Source organism: Periplaneta americana, chromosome 9 (assembly GCF_040183065.1).
Source record: "Periplaneta americana isolate PAMFEO1 chromosome 9, P.americana_PAMFEO1_priV1, whole genome shotgun sequence".
In the NCBI taxonomy this organism is placed as follows: domain Eukaryota; kingdom Metazoa; phylum Arthropoda; class Insecta; order Blattodea; family Blattidae; genus Periplaneta; species Periplaneta americana.
In genome coordinates, this window is record NC_091125.1 from 132,704,296 (window position 1) to 132,724,234 (window position 19,939).

At 34.9% G+C, this 19,939-nt stretch overlaps 1 protein-coding gene across 2 annotated transcripts; it reads left to right on the plus strand.

Annotated features, from left to right (window-relative positions):
* The first annotated feature begins 4,358 nt into the window (after positions 1-4,358).
* LOC138706531 (ankyrin repeat domain-containing protein 2-like) lies at positions 4,359-15,343 on the plus strand. Of its 2 annotated transcripts, none has more exons than XM_069835923.1 (6): positions 4,359-4,613; positions 5,789-6,241; positions 7,088-7,150; positions 9,087-9,149; positions 10,422-10,484; positions 14,167-15,343. In XM_069835923.1, the coding sequence occupies exons 2-6, from the start codon at positions 5,789-5,791 to the stop codon at positions 14,758-14,760; spliced, it is 1,236 nt and encodes a 411-aa protein (XP_069692024.1). In that variant the 5' UTR covers positions 4,359-4,613; the 3' UTR covers positions 14,761-15,343. The 2 variants fall into 2 exon arrangements, with proteins under 2 accessions (XP_069692024.1, XP_069692023.1); XM_069835922.1 differs by lacking the exon at positions 4,359-4,613 and adding an exon at positions 4,880-5,033.
* The last annotated feature ends 4,596 nt before the right edge of the window (positions 15,344-19,939 follow it).

A 19,939-nucleotide genomic window follows, 5' to 3' on the forward strand; every position in this document is an offset into this window, starting at 1 on the left:
TCCGAGTAAAAATGACTATACCTCGAGTAAAAGTAAAAATTAAATTCATTATTGAATTTCTTCCCACAACTGACTTACGATAAACGCTGATGTTAATGCTTCTAATGATTCTGTAACTTTTCACATCACAGATAAATCTATTTTAAAGTAATAAGTGTGTTTGGAGACAGAATATTAAGTCATGGTTTGTGGTCAGCAAACTTCCTCCAAATTCAGTTACTATCGCTCTGATAACTCATCGAGTGCATGTAGCATTGTTCAATCTCTTTGTTCATCTTTGGAAAACCAGAGTAGAACTTGGTTTCTAACAGTCTTTCTTTATTAAGTAATTACAAAGCATAGGGAATAGAGCAGAATAGAAAAACAAAAGAAAAAGACTGAATAAATTGAGATACGAAGAAGAGAAATAATGAAATAAACTGAAGGGAAATATGGAGGGGAAAAAATAAGAATACAGTGACACAGTTTAGAGACAAGAATTGACACAGAAATAAAAGTACAGAAAAGCGAGTCAAGCTAGTAGACAAACGGTGAAGTGTGTTAACAAAGTAGTGCATAGAGGGAATACAACGTGAAATAAGTAAAGTAGTGAGAATGTGGAAAAGAAACAGTAGAGACACGGAGAGAGTGGCATAACTGAAAGATTAAAAAGAGTAGGGGAGAGTCGGGTAGTATCGGACATCGGGTAGTATCGGACAGTGCGTTTCTTTCATCTACCACCATATGGTAGTACCTGAATGACATGGTTACGTTTCTCTATGCGACATCACAGAAACGTAACCATGTCAATCAGGTACTATCATCATGTGGTAGATGAAAGAAACTCACTCTCCGATATTACCCGATGTCCGATACTACCCGACTTTCCCCTATATGGAAGAAGTGAGAATAGCAAAAGAGTAAATATTATACAGAATACAATTAGAGTGGTAATAAAGAGAAGAAAACAACAGCAAAGATTATTACATAACATATCTCCACACTACTTAAGAAAGAAACAACTGAATTCTTAAAAACTTTCTGGAAAATGCTCTATAACTTTTTTCAAGTAAACCATAATATTTTCAAGAGGTTCGGAGAAAGTTTGCAGTTGTAGGGAAGAATTTCAGCATCTCCTGCAATTCAAGTAAGTTTATTTTTACTGTGAGTGAATCTGAATCCTTATGGTTTCTCACTCGACTGTACCACCGACTATGTGTTAAAAATCAAGTCGGAGTTAATGAGATAATCACTGGTGTTCGTCCAGTCAGCCGGCGGTCAAGTAGAAAAATAAACTATTGTATAAGAATGGTTTGCAAAAAAATAATGTAAAATTGACTATTTTATGGACCAGATTAACAAATGTTACAGGTCTCACAGCAATAACCTTGCTGAGAGATATATGCTTTAACAAAACAGGTAGTTATTAAAACAAAAGTGATATAAATCTATACTAATTGGGCTTACTTTGATTGGATGGAGACAAAATTAGCTGATTAGGGAATAGAGCAACAAGTTATATATGTCTCGCAACATCAACTCTACTGGAGATGGCTGGTATAGCAGAATAGTTACTTCTAGGAGCAAGAGCGATAAAGCATAGCCTAGAATAATTTATAATAATGACTTAAATACGTGAAAGCTGTCATAGCAAACAAGGTATTTCTTAAAACAAAGGTGATAAGGAAAAAATTAATACTCTACAACATAAAATTACTTGAAATAAGTGAAGGATTTTATGGTAAATGAGCTTCTTCTTGCAACACAAGTGATAAGGGATAATATTATATTCTACAAGAGTTGCTTGAAAGAAGTGGAGTACTGTATATTGTAGTAAATAAGATGCTTCTTGCAGTACGCAAGTCGTAAGGTGTAATACATTCTACAGGCGTTATTTGAAATAAGTGAAATAGGCTACAGCAAATAAGAAACTTATTGCAACACAAGTGATAAGGCGCAATATATTCTACAAGAGTTACTTGAAATAAGAGAAGTATATTATAATAAATAAAATACTTCTTGTAACACAAATGATAGGACATAATATATTCTACAAGAGTTACTTGAAATAAGTGAATGCTGTTATAGTAAATAAGATGTTTCTTGCAACACAAATGATAAGGGATAATATAGTCTAAAGAGTTACTTGAAATAAGTGAAGTACAGTATGTTATAGTAAATAAGATACTTCTTGCAACACAAGTGATAAGGCATAACATATTCGACAAGAGTTACTTCAAATAAGTGAAGTATCAGTAAATAAGATGCTTCTCGCAACACAAGTTATAAGGCATAATATTATAGCCTAATCTGTAAGAGTTACTTAAAATAAAAACTACTTGCAATAAGTGAAGGTTGTTATAATGTTACTTTCTGGGACAAAAGTGATCAAGCATAAAATAATCTATATAAACATTAATTCAAGTAAGTGAAGGTTGTTGCAGTAAATAAGTTACTTCTTGTAACAAAAGTGGTAACTCATAACATAATCTATAAGCATTACTTCAAATAAGTGAAAGCTTTTATAGTAAATAAGTTATACTTTTTGGAACAAACGTGGTGAAGCACAAAATAATGTATACCAATTACTTGAATTAAGTGAAAGCTTTTATAATAAATAAGTTATACTTTTTGGAACAAACGTGGTGAAGTACAAAATAATGTATACCAATTACTTGAATTAAGTGAAAGCTTTTATGGTAAATAACTTATACTATTTGGAACAAACGTGGTGAAGCACAAAATAATATATCCCAATTACTTGAATTAAGTGAAAGCTTTTATAGTAAATAAGTTATACTTTTTGGAACAAACGTGGTGAAGCACAAAATAATGTATACCAATTACTTGAATTAAGTGAAAGCTTTTATAGTAAATAAGTTATACTTTTTGGAACAAACGTGGTGAAGCACAAAATAATGTATACCAATTACTTGAATTAAGTGAAAGCTTTTATAATAAATAAGTTATACTTTTTGGAACAAACGTGGTGAAGTACAAACTAATGTATACCAATTACTTGAATTAAGTGAAAGCTTTTATGGTAAATAACTTATACTATTTGGAACAAACGTGGTGAAGCACAAAATAATATATCCCAATTACTTGAATTAAGTGAAAGCTTTTATAGTAAATAAGTTATACTTTTTGGAACAAACGTGGTGAAGCACAAAATAATGTATACCAATTACTTGAATTAAGTGAAAGCTTTTATGGTAAATAAGTTATACTTTTTGGAACAAACGTGGTGAAGCACAAAATAATGTATACCAATTACTTGAATTAAGTGAAAGCTTTTATGGTAAATAAGTATACTTTTTGGAACAAACGTGGTGAAGCACAAAATAATGTATACCAATTACTTGAATTAAGTGAAAGCTTTTATGGTAAATAAGTTATACTTTTTGGAACAAACGTGGTGAAGCACAAAATAATGTATACCAATTACTTGAAATAAGTGAAAGCTTTTATAGTAAATAAGTTATACTTTTTGGAACAAACGTGGTGAAGCACAAAATAATGTATACCAATTACTTGAAATAAGTGAAAGCTTTTATAGTAAATAAGGTATACTTTTTGGAACAAACGTGGTGAAGCACAAAATAATGTATACAAATTACTTGAATTAAGTGAAAGCTTTTATGGTAAATAAGTTATACTTTTTGGAACAAACGTGGTGAAGTACAAAATAATGTATACCAATTACTTGAATTAAGTGAAAGCTTTTATAGTAAATAAGTTATACTTTTTGGAACAAACGTGGTGAAGCACAAAATAATGTATATCAATTACTTGAATTAAGTGAAAGCTTTTCTAGTAAATAAGTTATACTTTTTAGAACAAACGTGGTGAAGCACAAAATAATGTATACCAATTACTTGAATTAAGTGAAAGTTTTTATAGTAAATAAGTTATACTTTTTGGAACAAACGTGGTGAAGCACAAAATAATGTATACCAATTACTTGAATTAAGTGGAAGCTTTTATGGTAAATAAGATACTTTTTGGAACAAAGTATGAGGTGTAAAATAATCTATAACAATTTTCCTACTTCAAAAAAATGAAGTTAAATTTAGTCGTTTAAGGGATAGACTAATGCTAGAGCAACAAATGCCGTAAGTCTCACAGCAATCTATTGGAAGATGCTGTTATACCAAAATAGATACTTCTTCAAACGAGTGTTCAAGCTTAAGCTGATCGGTATCAATTACTTAGAATGAAGGGAATGGCGTAAGAAGAGATAAAGTTAGACCACACATATGAAGCTTCTTTTTACTAAAACCACGCCCAGTGGTTTAAATTTCTTATTTTGTAGAATGATAAACAACATCTGTTCCAACTTTGATTGCATCGACGCTAGGATAATTAACAAGTTACGAGCCAATGTTCATAGCTGAGTTATATCAAGGGTCCACCCCTATCAAAGGTCACAGACTTCAAAGGAAATTCTCTTTCACATCTGACCCACTTATGACATTAGCTTCAGAGAAATATTTTAATCGCAGCTTGTTTGTATATCTGTGACCTAGTTGTGACTTCTGCGTCTCTAAGTACAAGACGAGCTACATCAGTTATCCTCGAGTGCAGAAAAACACACAAATTTCACCTTGAAATTACGCGAAAATTAATTTAAGGTATGTTCCAGATGGTTAATGTTTTATATATATATGATCAACTAAGTGTTGATGAATTGTACGTAATGCTTTGAGACGTGTTATATATGGAAGTTAAAAATGTATTAGTTGTTTTTATAAAAGTGACCAGTGGGGGAATAACAAGATATTAAACAAAAGTAAAAAATACATCAAGTAAATAATAAAAGTTTGTTTTCATACTAAATGTTTGTAACAATTTAAAAAGTTTTATATGTGTAGTGCCGGTTTTACACATATACAAATTGACAAAAAAAAATTGATTTTATTCTATTCAAAATCGTAGAGAATTAAAAATGCATTCACAGTTGATATAACTTCATGAAATTTAATTTATGAGCTATGTTGATAAATTCTATGGCTTCAAATAAGGAAATATCATCGGTTTACAAGCAAAACGCAGTAAGTAAAAATATTACTTTAGAGCAAAAGGCGTATATAATGTGCATAATGTAGGTGTATAAACTTAGAATTGCAAAATAAAATACAATATGTTTCATTTTGAGTTAAAAGCTGAAACTATTTTTCATGATACCTAATACTTATGAATAGTAAAACTTACATTTTAATAACCCTGTTAGCAAACATTTTACATCTATTTTATACTTAATTGAATCCCGAACGTCTTAACGAGAAAAACAAGTGCGATAGTAACTGAAAATGTTATCTAATTTTGGCATGTAAGAGGTAATGAATAATATCAAAGCATCTTGAAAGTGACTGACAAAGTATTTATGTAATTTTTTATGTTAGATAAGCTCGATTCATATAAGTTAATACAAATATTGAGAAAACATACAATGAAAGTGCACTGAATGCTTGAAAATTATCCACATATTTGTCCAAAAATAAGCAATTTTAAAATTACTTTCAAGTTCTTCTGAATCCTGAATATCGTGCAATTATTCAAAACTTTAAATGTTGCGTTGTTTCCCTTTTGAACTGGACCGTCGATATGCATACTTAATTTTTTCCAGTCATTATCAATTTGCATTATTCAATTTTTCATTATATCATGACCTGTGAGTCACTGGATAATTGAAATTTGAAAGGGCATCGCTTCAAAAGGTGAACACTACAATAAATTAATAGCAATATACATTTTCTTCATGCTCTCCAAATGCATAATTCAAAACGCACTTATTACAATGTGACAGATGCTGCAGTCAGCTCATATCCAGTCACAGCTGGCCGCAGCTCCTCCTCTGCAGGTGATTCTGCCGCAGCTGTTGTGCTTCGCGTTTCAGCTGAACAGCAATGCAACCAACGACAACAGCTCACAGGTGGGAGATATCGCCGGATTTAAGAACTTTGAAGAGTTCTCGAGGAGGCAACAGCAGATCTCCAACCTGGAGAAGGAGCGAGACGAAGTCCGAGAGATGAACAAGGCGCTGGTGAGCAACTACAAGGAGGGCAGGGAGACGCTGGAGAACATCACGAAGAACAGCGAGGAGCTGCAAGTGCAGCTGAACGAGCTGCAAAACAACCTGACCAACCGAAACCGCGAGTTGTTGGACCAGAGGACGGCCCTGCAGCTGCAGATCAACAGCAAGAAGCTGGAGCTGGTGGACCAAGTCATGAGGCTGGGCGAGGAGAAGCGGCAATGCATGGTGGGTGCCACGCCTCAGTGCATCCGTTCGTCCACTTATACACATATCAAATAATCCATCCACTTAACTTTCTACCGATCAAAAGTCTCTCCATCCAATCATACCCCCAACCCTTTGTAGATCAACACCTCTTTCCATCTGCACTTCTATCAATGCAACCGTCCCTCTGTTTATCTAACCACACACACACACATCCTCACTTCCACTAAGCTTTTCACTCTTCTATCTATTCGCCCAAATATTCATTCTTCCATTTCGCAGTTCATGTTTAATTTATTTAATATTTTCCATCCATCGTCAATATCCAACTCTACTTTCATTAGTCCATCTATGCTTCCACTCATCCACCCATCCGACCTACACAAAGCAGTTCATCCATCCATCCCTTTTACCGATCTGTATATTAGATATGAACATTTTTAATCCTGAATTGACAAACAACATTTTCAGGACTTCCTCTTTAGGTGGTTGAGAAACGGCATTGCTTGAGCCAATCACAATATGAAAGGACGTTATATGACATTCGCTATCTCGTAAAATCTACCTGCGCGTGAGGGGAAGAAGACAGTGAACTGGGAAGCTTCCTTCCCTCGCTACACTTCCACTTGTAGCTAACTAGCTCACTTACTCCCACTATAAGGTTCTTACTATAAGCTACGGCGCGCACACATGCATTGGGTTACACGAGATAACGAATGGTCTATACTGATCATCAAATCCACTTCATTAGTTATAGACGTACTTTAAAAACGTGTGAATGAATTTAACCAAAGGTTGCAGTACTACGTTTTGTTACCGGTATAGTAAATTGCGAAATTAGCTTTTAATAAATCTTCTGATTTTCAGGAATTCAAAGAAACGGTGGAGCAACGAATACAGGATCAGACGAGCAATATTCAAAAAAAGCATGTGAGTACAAACAAGCCCTTATATTCCAAGGGGGTTTCTTAACAAAAGTTAATTTACTATACGCCTAGTATGTAGTCGTCAACAATGAAGGAGGCAATTTTCTTGAGTATTTAATAGCAGCAGCAGCAGCAGTAGTAGCAGTAGCAGTAGTAGAAGTAGTAGTAGTAGTAGTAGTAGTAGTAGTAGTAGTAGTAGTAGTAGTAGTAGTAGTAGTAGTAGTAGTAGTAGTAGTAGTTATGCTTTATTATCTTCTTGATTGTTTCCATCACATTCAACATTTCGGTCAAAATTGTGTATGGAGGAATATACAGGGTAGAAGGGAATCTATTACATTCATTCACAAATGTAATAGATGAAGTCAATGCGAACAAGTTTTGTCAAATAAGCTTTTTTTATACGCCCAATAATTTTGAGAATACGAAATGCAACGTGTCACAGGACTGCAAAGAGTATCAGTGCTCCTTGAGGTCTTTGTTCCGCAGTGGGAGTGAGTGTAACTCAACTCCGCAAGATTTGCGAGAGGCGAATGTAAACAAAAACGTTTCATCAGATCCGTTTCGATCAAATTACTGTACATATGTAACATTTAAACATATTACTTAACATTACTGTAAACTTAATTTCTTTTCCAAATTATTTTTTTATTTCTTCAAAGATAATAACTTAAATGTAGATTGAATTACAGAATGTGTATTCGTAACAATGTTATTTTGAGTTTACTGTTCTTGAAAAAATGAATTATCTTACATATCTACAAATTTGAGTTATTTTAAACATCAATCAACTTGAGACAATTAATGATTGAGAAGAAATTCATTCACTCAAAGATCGCAAAGTAGAACCTAATAAACAGAAATTTAAATGAATATTTAAATACTTATATAGTCACAATCATACCATGATATGAAAGAAAAATTTCACAACCTCGAGCGGGATTCGAACCTGCGACTCGAACCAGGAAGTCGCAGGTTCGAATCCCGTTCGAGGTTGTGAAATTTTTCTTTCATACCATGGCATGATTGTGACTATATAAGTATTTAAATATTCATTAATATGTCACATCAACGGACGTATATACGTCATCCAACATCGTAAGCTGAAGTTTACAGAAATTTAAAAGTGTTTGAAAATAATTACGGATTTTGTACTATGTGTTAAGTTGCCAAAGTTTTTGAAGAGTAAGAAGACGTTGGTGAAATTGATAGTTTGTGTGTCAGTGACATTTCTTTTATGAAATATGCAAGACTAGACTAACTTCTTGTGACGTTGAATGGTCCTTCTCCCGGTATTATGCAATGTATGGAGACAACCGACATCGGTTTATGATGGAAAACTTGGAGAAAGTCTATATTGTTCACTGTAACATCGATCTATTTGAACCCACCACTGTCTCAACATGATTGTTGAGTGATTTCTTATAATACCCCTTCATACTTAAAATTCTGTAATATTCAAGCAAAATATTTTCACAATTTTGATACATATATCCCAGTTTTTTACTACAAGTTTTTAGCACATAAAGATCCGTTCCCTAGACATAACATAGCACTAACTAACGGAAGTATACAGTATACATAGTTAATGGCTAAATTCATGGCAGAATATTGCTTAAATCTCAGTGGGCAAGAATACAGACATTATATACCACTGATCTAACGGAAGTACGGACATAGCTTATTTATAAACTAATGGAAGTATGAATATTGCTTAGATTTGAATGAGGAGTATAGAATAACATAGCACTGACCTGACAGAAGTATAAACATTATTTTATGTAAGTCATGATAATGTTGATATTGCTTAGATCTGAATGGGCGATAATAGGGACATAACAAAAACTTATGTAGAAGCTTGAACATATTTTAGTGCTGAAATGAAATGAACGATGGATTGTGTGTTGCAAATAATTATGATCATTTCTTATGTTATTTTCCAGGCTGAATTAGATACTGTCAATCAAGAACTTCAAAACTTGACAAAACAAGCAGAAGACAAGCAGGTGAGCGAAAACTTTGGTATTGTAAATTTGTATGTATTTCATCTCTACAGATCAAATCCCAGAGAGTAAAGATAAATGGTGAACAAAAAGGATGTTGGGACAGGTAGGCCTACATCTAAATCTTTCGATATGGTATGGTACATGGGAATAAATAATATCATTGTTAATTCCGCAGCCAAAATAGAAATAATTTCCCTCTTTGGTATCAAAATGTTATTCTTTGACGAAGTCAATCGGTCTCATACTTTCGTGAAGCATCTCCTAGAATTGACCTATTTTAAAAAAACTAGAAAGATTGTCCTCAATGTTTAATGTCAATGTGTTTCACATTCTTAGATTTAAATCTGTCAGAGGACGATAATCATGTAATGATACTGCAGATGTCTCTAAAAAAGTCTAAAACTTATAAAACTTGAGACATTTCTGAACAGCATATAATGTTTCAGATTCTCTAAATAGTATCTAATAACTGTATGTGTCTGTAAAATAATATCTAATGGCTAAATATCTCTGCAGGAAGTCTAATGACATGACTTGTTTCTACTGAACAATATCTAGTTACACTGTAGATTGCGCTATTGACCTCCCAGGTCCCCGGACCTCAATCCTCCAGTTTTTGGAGGATATTTGAAATTCTTAGTGATTCCAGTCCTGTAGATAATATTAACGAATCCAGACTCCATTGTTAATGAGAGACACACACCAGGGATCTTCGAATGTGTACGATGAAGAAACGTGTTAGTGCCTGTGTTATCATGAACGGTGGTCATATTGAGCACATGTTAAATTCTCTCTTCCCTCAGTGCATATCGGATGTTATGTTAACCCTGAGAATCTGTACTGATAAGGCATAATACAATCCCATAGATTTCGGAAACGGCCGATTTCAGGACCTATATTTATCAGGACACTTTGCCTTGTTTTATTGTCCTCTACTCATCTCTGCAGTTTGTACCTGTAATTCAATTATGAATCGCCCTGTATTACTAATGTGTAACCAATCTGGAGTAAAACATTTAGAAACATTTTAATATAAACTAATTGATTTTATTGTGATGTACCGAAGTACGTAAAGGGAAACTAAGATGTGTAACTCAAACTGAGAGGATTCAATCCGGCATCGGAACTGGAATCCAGTGTGGCTTAGTGAATAAAGCGTCAGCACGTAGAGCCGAAAACCCGGGTTCGAGTCCCATTGCCGGAGAGAATTTTTCTCCGCTCGACCCAGTCTTCATCATATAATTGATTTTATTTTCTTATTTTACGTTTCAGGCTCAAGTGGACGCAGCCAAGAAGAGAGTGGATGACTTGTTACAGGAAATTAGTTTGAGAAGAGTAGGTATCAATTAAAACATTATAGAAATATATACATGCTTTTGGTCGACCTGGTTGGCGAGTTGGTATAGAGCTGGCCTTCTATGCCCAAGGTTGCGGGTTCGATCCCGGGCCAGGTCGATGGCATTTAAGTGTGCTTAAATGCGACAGGCTCATGTCAGTAGATTTACTGGCATGTAAAAGAACTCCTGCGGGACAAAATTCCGGCACATCCGGCGACGCTGATATAACCTCTGCAGTTGCGAGCGTCGTTAAATAAAACATAACATTTATACATGCTTTTGTTTAAAGGTTCACTTCGGTGGTATGTAGTGTTGCATTATTATATTATGTTGTTAGCATTTTTATTGTTTCATAACGTGAATTATAGAGAAGATATTGTGATAACGCAACGAACCTATTTCGATATTTTAACGGAAATACAACAACCCCGATGTTGAAAAGATCGTTTTCTGCATACTGTCTCTTTGTGTAGAGCGATTTCTCCTAAACTATTGAAGGAATTGTTTTTATATTCAATTAAATTTAACCAAGAAATTTGCTATATAATCATTTTAGTAAAAAAACGGGCGCTTATTTAAAAGAATAACACCAAATGGTAACTTACTAGAGATATGCTATAACGATTACCTTTTACCTGTTCTGGACAAATTAATTACTATAGTCGCGTTGCTGTTATTTCTGGCGTGACTCCTCCTCTTTGATTACGCCTTAGAAAGTGAAGGCTCTATAAAGTCTAGGTAGGTATTATCGTTCGTCATTTTTGTTATCGAGTTACCAGACAAGGAATCTATTTGCCGCACCTTTAAAAATTACCATGTCGTAGCTCCTATGATAATAAATCGACTCTCATAGGAGCTACGACATGATAATGTGTAATGGTGCAGCAAATAGCGTCCTTGTATGCTTTCTTTTAATGCCAACGAAAGAACCAAAATGGCGGGCGATTATATACATTATTTATCGAGCCTTAGGTAGTGCATAACGTCATCAGCAGCGAATGACAAGACTCAAACGTTTAAATGTAGCCGACCTGCAACGTGATTGACTACCGGAAATAAGAGTGACGCGACTATACTTAGGCCTACATAATATCTCTAGTCAGACACTTCCTTAGACACAAAATTTAGACTTGCAACGTTAACTTAAGCTTAGCCATTATGAAAGTACGAGATCTGATCAAAAATCATCCATCCTATAGCCATGAAAAAAAATAGTTCACTCTTAGAATTCTCTTGATCCCCTTCGAAGTAGACCCTTCTAACTTCACACACTTGTCCCATCTGTCCTACTATCCAATGTACTTTTCAAAGTAATTTTTCTAGACCGATAGCAACATTCCCGTCGCATTGGTCTCGATTATCAGTAACTTCAATCTCGAACAATTTAGTGACATCTTTAATCTGGGTAACAACCAGATTTGTAAATTTAATATTAACTGTAATTTTATTGTTCATGTTATAGTTGTAATCTCCTGGTAGAGGGGTAGAGAAGGCCTGACAGCCTTATCTCTACCAGGTTAAATAAATAAATAATAAATAAAATAATAAATAAGTTGCAGGAAGACGTGGGCAGAGTAGGAGACCTGTAGGATCTGTAGGTTTCGGTGTTTGGCCAAAAAATTTTCAATAAGATGTCCTGAACGTTGAACTTACAGTCATCATTTAGTCACAATAAGTTCCAGTCTCTTGCGATGATCAGCGTCTTAGGTGATGGATAACTTCTAAGTGGTATTTGCCCATTGTGGGCATACTCGGCACAAACCAAATCTAGGTGTTCAAAAGCAAGGCCAGAACATTCATCACTGTCGACCGATTTTTGGTCTGTTTTGAAGTAATGACACCACTTCCTAACTTGCGTTTTTACCATATAAATAGCATCTCATAGGTGACGAATAACTTCTAAGTGGTATTTTCCCATTGGGGGCATACTTGCGTTTCTACCATATAAATAGCATCTCATAGGTGACGGATAACTTCTAAGTGGTATTTTCCCATTATGGGCATACTTGCGTTTCTACCATATAAATAGCATCTCATAGGTGACGGATAACTTCTAAGTGGTAGTTGCCCATTGTGGTCATACTTGGCACAAACCAAACCTGGATGTTCAAAAGCAAGGCCAGAACATTCATCACTGTCGACCAATTTTTGGTCTTCTCTGAAGTAATGACACCACTTCCTAACTTGCGTTTTTACCATATAAATAGCATCTCATAGGTGACGGATAACTTCTAAGTGGTATTTGCCCATTGTGGGCATACTCGGCACAAACCAAATCTAGATGTTCAAAAGCAAGGCAGAACATTCATCACTGTCGACCGATTTTTGATCATCTTTGAAGCAATGAAACTACTTCCTAACTTGCGTTTTTAAAATCCTCCTTAAGCTTTTGGATGCTTTCTGCTTGAGTGTCGCTGAGTTTGTGGCAAAATTTGATTCAAATTCTTTTTATCAATATGCTCAGACACGGTAACACGAAATAATGTGTTAGACACGTACCACACCACAATAAAGATGGGTTGTTTGCCAATGACTGGTCGGCTGTCAGGAGAGCTAAAAATGTTGTATGTGTAGGTCACATACCACAAAGTCTCACCCTAACATCGTAAATAACTTTACAGTGATCAAATAAAGTCGGGTACTATTTGAACAGACATCGTAGAGAAAAACTGACTGATTTTTTCTAGGACTGTTTAATATCCACTGAGTTGTGCGTATTACTTAAAATTCCTTCAGACAAAACTGTCACAGCTTAGATAGGCCTATATTTAAAGAATTTGTTTGCAAAACTGATGCTACTCTGGCCATTACGGAAATACAGCAACGAAAAAGTACTCAAATGGCAGAATAACAAATTTGGAATCTAATGGGGAGACATAACACTTTAATCTCAAAATGTACAGTCAGAATTCGTTCCTGGCCACTTACAATTTTAAATCAGGGGAAGATAATCGCTCATCTGCTTTTCACAGCTTGTTGTAAATATTTTTATATTCGAGAAGAATTTCCTACGTTCAGAATATATGTTTTAGAAATAGTGTATGTACTATAGTCGCGACGCTGTTATTCCCGGCGTGACTCCTCCTCTTTGCTTACGTCACAGGAAGTGAAGGCTCTATAAAGTCTAGGTAGGTAGTATCATTCGCCATTTTTGTTCTTTCGTTGCCGAGCTACCATACGAGGAATCTATTTGCCACACCGTTAAATATTATCATGTCGTAGTTCCTATGATAATAAATCAAACGCACTGTAATTCAGCAAATAATTGAGCGGCAAATAACGTCCTCGTGTGCTTTCTGCGAATGCCAACGAAAGAGCCAAAATGGCGGGCGATTATATTAAGTATTTATCGAGTCTTAAGAAATGAATATCGTCTTCATCACAAGACGCACACGTTTAAATGTAGCTGACCTGCAACGCGATTGGCTGCCGGAAATTAGAGCGACGGGACTATAGGTGACCATTTTGTATGTGGAACGTAAACAGTGGCAATGCAATCTTATGTTGTTACTCTGTGCGAGAGAGAAAGACATAGTCTATGGCTAGAATAAGAGAGCGATTGTACTGCACAGGTGACGTAACAGCGGCGTGTTGTGTGTTAGTACGAGCGACTGTCGTTCCACAAACAGAATGGTCGAGTAATATATTATTAAATCTAACCGGGTGTATTATTTCTACAGGATGCTGCACATGCGCCACCAGAAGAAAAAGTTAGGATGGTTAACGAGGCCGCATCTTCAGGAAATCTGACAGCTATTCGAGTATTGATTGAACTGGGAGCGAATCTAACAGCGAAGGACAACTACGGCTACAACCCACTGGAGTGGGCAGCTCTGCAGGGCCATGCAGACCTCGCAAAACTCCTCCTACAGTCAGGTATCAGCGCGTCCACTCAATCCAACGTAGACGACACACCTCTGCACCTCGCTGCACGAAAAGGTCATTTGGACATGGTACGCATATTTTTGGACGCAGGCATAGATACGAATGCTCGCAATAAGTACCAATCCACCCCGCTGCACGAGGCGGCCTACTACGGCCATCTGGAAGTGTGCCGCCTGCTGTTGGACAAAGGAGCCGACATGGATGCCGTCAACCAGCAAGAGAACACACCGCTGCATCTTGCGGCGTCCAACGGACAGCTAGCGGTGGTGAAGCTCTTAGAGGAGAGAGGTGCAGATCTCATGGCGAGGAATAAGAAAGGACGCACCCCCGAAGAGGAAGCAACTCACAAGGGAAAGACGGATGTTGCAAAGTATTTGTTAGAGCAGTGATGTGGTTACTGAGGTAACCGCAAGAGTATCTGTACTGAATCGAAGAGAAAGAGTGAAGTGTCTTTATTATGTCCGGTATGCGCAACTAAATTTCAGATGTTTATATAAATCAATATTTTAAATGAACGAACGTTTTGAGAATACGAAAAGAGATATAAATATAACCTTAAACAATTTGAAGCATGCATTTCCATAACATTGTAAGTGCTGAAACCGGGAGATCTATTTTTTCACATATAACAGTTGTAGGTGCCCTGTTTGACAATATTACGAAAGGTTATGAAGAAAGTGCTGCCTTAAGTAATAAAGTACCGGTAGTGCACTTTCAGGTTGTTCAAGTCACAACGTTGTATGTACTGTATAAAACTATTTTTTTCCTACTGTAAACTTTACAAATTGATACTTACAACGTTCTGGAAATGCACGCTTCATTTGATGAGTTTTTATATTGAATTTCTTTATTTTGATTCAGAGCTTTAACCTTTCCATATTTAAAAATGACAAAATAACACCCAATTAAAGACCACGTTTTCAGATACTCCAAGACTCTAAAAACTGAAGTGTGTGATAAAAAAAAAAGAAAGTCCAAATCAGATAGCTGAATTTCAGAGATGATTTGGAAACAATGGTCAGTCACTAATATTTCAAGAAACTTACTACTGGGTTTCCTTCAGAAATATAAATTAGTTACTTCATTCTGATTAAATGTTGTATGTCACAATGCATAAATATAAAATTTGCAGCCCATAGCTATCTCACGTATGGGTAGAAAGTTTCTCGTGTAGGCTACAGTACTGATGACTGCGATGTGACATGATACCTCAGTAGTTGTTAAAAGATATTTTTCTAACTACAAATTAATTTTGTTTAACATACTTCATAACCTGAGAATAACAGATCTCGAAGAGGTATTAGTGATATGTTACAATTCAAACTATTGAAATGAGAATAATATAAAAAATTATTATGTACTTCAAAAGTTTCCGGTAATAGTAGTGAATACCTGTAAAATTTTAATGCCTTTTCTAAGAAATATATATGTAGCTTCATATTTTAAGTGTATTTAGACGTATAAAAACTAATTTTAGTGCCCGAACGTTGGATATCTACGAATTTTTACTTTCACAATTTAAGCCGCTCGAACTATTTCGGCCTCAAATCCATCTCTCCTATATGACTTAGTAGCATGAATTTATGTATCCTCATCACATGCATTTCTTCCAATTCTGTGCGTTTCATTCATATTTTATACGAAATGTGATCAACTCAATAACATTTTTTTTTCACTCTGTCCAATCATTTATGAGTTTTAACCCTCAACTGGTATTGCTTTTTAAATGTACGTTAACGATACCTATCCATATGGGTCTATATTGACCCATAGATACCAGTTGAGGGTTAAGTTCAAAAGACCTACGAAAGTAACATTGCCTTATGTGGATCGTGCGTTGATTACTGAACTGAATAAGAGTAATAAAATATTTAAATTTAAAAGAGCGGAAATTGCCATTATCTTGTACTATCTTGTAGAACTTTAGCTGTATGTCGTCATATGTATTTTTAAAATCCTTCAAATTGTTCTACACAATGTATCGCAGCAGTAAATTTTTAAAAAGTATTTTTCTGAACCGTGAACTCGTAAAGATTACAGTACCGCTATTTGAATGGGAACATTAACTATGTTTCTTATTCTTTTAGTAGATTCTATTGCCCTTAATTAAGAAGAATGTGAAATAAATTCATTACAGCAGTCACAATAATTTCGAACTGCCCTGTATTACTTTCTGAATAACATACCAAGCTGGAGCTAAAATTGTGAGTCTGAAGCAATGAAAGGAAATAAATACAGTAATTTTCTTCCCCTAGTTCCTTAAAATCTGAGCCTTAACAGGCTAGTATAAAAATGATGACATCCTCTCTCAGAAGTAGGGAAATATATACATTTGCCACCAAAATTATCATTTATAACCGGAACGCAATTAAATGCATAAAAAATCATCGAAAAAGACTCATCTGTCACAGAATATCACTTTTGTGAATGTTTCATAATGTTATATATAACTCACATGTTACTTAAAACGCTGATCAAAGAGCATAACAGAATAACAAGAGCATATCACATGCAAGATCATCATCATCATCATCATCATCATCATTAACATCATAATGAACAATATATTTCCTGTTTCTAACAAAATATGCCGAGTACTGTACCATGGTTTTTCTTCAACATCTTTTCTGAAGTAAAAATTTCATCCTACACTATGACATATGTTTCCTTATCTGCTATTAAGTAAAAATATCTCTAAATTTGCAGTTAATTTGATAAACATATCACCAAATTTCTTATAGGCCTAATAATTTCAATGTCCCTTTAAATGAAGCTACTACATGTGTTATAAATATTGATATATAATTTTATCGAGGCACAGATACATTATTACTTAGTATTCTTGCATCAATAATTTATTTTCTGTTGAATAAAAGTCAAGTGGTGTAAAATGTGTAACTGTTGACTGTCTGCAGTGTATTATTAATAGACTATATTTCTTTCACTTTAAAATAAAATGAAATTTTAGAAAGAAGTCTTCTCATTACGAACCTTTATTTTATCCATGTTTTTATACAGATTGCACTAAGAAATTAAACTCTCCTACGATTATATGCTGTAACACTTCACCACAGAGGGGGGACACGAACACAGTTATGGAATATAAATCAGTTGAATATAGAGTTAGAACGTCCAAGAAGAAGAGATCCAAAGTTAAAATACAATAAGTACTGTTGCATTCGCTTTGAAGTAGAAGTAGAATAAAAGAAGAGAGATAGGGCCTATAGTAAAAAGGAGAAAAACGGCATAAGAAGAAAGAGGAAAACGAGAAAAAAAAAGAGAAATATGACGAGGAAACAAAACAAAACGTTGTAGTTAATTTCAACGACGATGACGATGGTGATGATTGTATTTTATTGTTAGTTTGAGAAATGACTAATCATAGGCTATAAAATATTATTCATAATAAGTAAATAGTTTGAAAAGAATGAACGATGTAATGTCTCCTAATTGAGACGATATAGGCCCATATTTCTTTGTTACTTTCATTCCTCTAATGTTACTATCATTATTATTATCATCATAATTGTCATCCTGAATAACTCAGGAAATAATTAAGCCCTTCAACATGAAACAAAAATAGATGGTTTCCAGACGTTTCGTTCACAAGAGTTCAGTTCATTACCTTCGAATCTTAAATTCGGGGTTAGAGTATTATTATTGTTATTATTAAACTTTTACAAATCATTGAGATCTTTTGCTACTGATTTCTATCCTGATAAGTCACTCTCCAGTCATCCACTAGGTTGCCTAGGCCTAAATCCGGCACTGATGACGCTATTAAACCTATGAGATCAACAAGGCAACTTCCAAGGCCTAATTTTTTAGTAGGTTATTTTACGACGCTTTATCAACAGCTTAGGTTATTTAGCGTCTGAATGAGATGAAGGTGATAATGTCGGTGAAATGAGTCCGGGGTCCAGCACCGAAAGTTACCCAGCATTTGCTCATATTGGGTTGAGGGAAAACCCCGGAAAAAACCTCAACCAGGTAAGTTGCCCCGACCAGGAATCGAACCCGGGCCACCTGGTTTCGCGGCCAGACGCGCTGACCGTTACTCCACAGGTGTGGACTCCAAGGCCTAAATTTTGAATCGGAATAGTAATAGAGCATTTATTACTGACAGTATCATCATCATCATCATATCATCATCGTCGTCGTCATCATCATCATCATCATCATAATTCTGGAAAACTGCACAAAAGATGACAGCGCTAAGTAATTAATCCCCAAACAAATAAACAATACAGTAAGTACAGACACAGAAAAATCAACGAGAATTATAATCATAAATAGTTCATGAGACTTGGGAGTTGCATAACCAAAAACCATATTTTCTCTTTCTTCCCTTAAATTTCAACATTTTTTCAGTTTAAAGGTAATATAGCCTATATTATTCCAAGTATTTTAGGTCATAATTGTGTTGTAATAGGTGTATTTCTATATAGGAAAGTGCTCTGACTCTGGGATTTCACTAGTGCCGGCAGTAGTTGTTTTCGTCATCGCCGTCTTCATAATAATAATAATAATAATAATAATAATAATAATAATAATAATAATAATAATAATAATCGTCATCATCATCATCATCATTATTTCGATTTCTCCAGAAATACTTATGGAATATAAGACAAAATATTATATACTGTATTATGCGTTCGATTTTAGATAAAGAGGACCTCGCTAGGATAGTGAGAAAGGCCCATAAAAATCGGAGCACCCCTTTCCGCACCCCAAAAGGCATTTAAAGTCGAGATTTTGGTAATTTATTAAAAAAATATACTATGCACAAGTTATTTTGAAGAACAAAAACAAACATAACTTATTCCTGTAAGAGTGTAAAACAAATTTCATTAAACGCGAGAAATAAAAACTAGCCATTATTCAAACTGTACATAACATTTGACATTTTACACGATTCACAGTTAAACACAAATCAACGTTAATCTTGTTTTTATTCCATCACTAAGTAGCGTTACATCTGCTTGAACGTCGTTAGCATTAATTTAATATGTATTGGTGCAATGCAAACTACTCAGGGGCGGCTCGTCCGTAAGAGCTGCGGAGCTGCAGCACTCCCTGCTTTGACAGGAAAATAAAAATAATATTTATTTTAATTTGTAGAAGAATTGTTACAGCTTTTATTGGTAAATTGCTTTATATTTCATCTGACCGGGAATATGTACTATTATCTTATGCGTTATCTTTTTGCGCGTCGACTGTATTGGAATTGACACTGCATTCAAAGTCGTCCTGGGATCTGCAGGGTGGTCAGCTCATAGAGAGACGTGTCTTGAGGGTCAGGGTGTAGAGAGGTGAAGGGAAGCAGAGGGAAACTGCAGCTGTTTAAAACCCATATTTCGCTACAGTGGTTTGCAGAGCCAGGCGACCAAGGGAAGATCTTTCTTCCCCTCCCACACCGCTATTGTAATGCTACGTCAAATGGATTCTCTATTCCCTTGGAACTTAATGACAAAATTTTTATTTTCTCTACACATGCTTATTGTTGTAGAATCTTATCGAGTTAATATAAGAAATTAATATTCTCTTTTGGCTTATTATTACGTA

What these genes read in the sequence shown, in the direction of transcription:
- LOC138706531 (XM_069835922.1), top strand. Translation starts at nt 4,974, where the DNA reads ATGTTGATAAATTCTATGGCTTCAAATAAGGAAATATCATCGGTTTAC. An exon ending in CGGTTTACAAGCAAAACGCA is followed by an intron (nt 5,034 to 5,788) that starts GTAAGTAAAAAT and finishes ACAATGTGACAG; the next exon opens with ATGCTGCAGTCAGCTCATAT. An exon ending in GCAATATTCAAAAAAAGCAT is followed by an intron (nt 7,151 to 9,086) that starts GTGAGTACAAAC and finishes GTTATTTTCCAG; the next exon opens with GCTGAATTAGATACTGTCAA.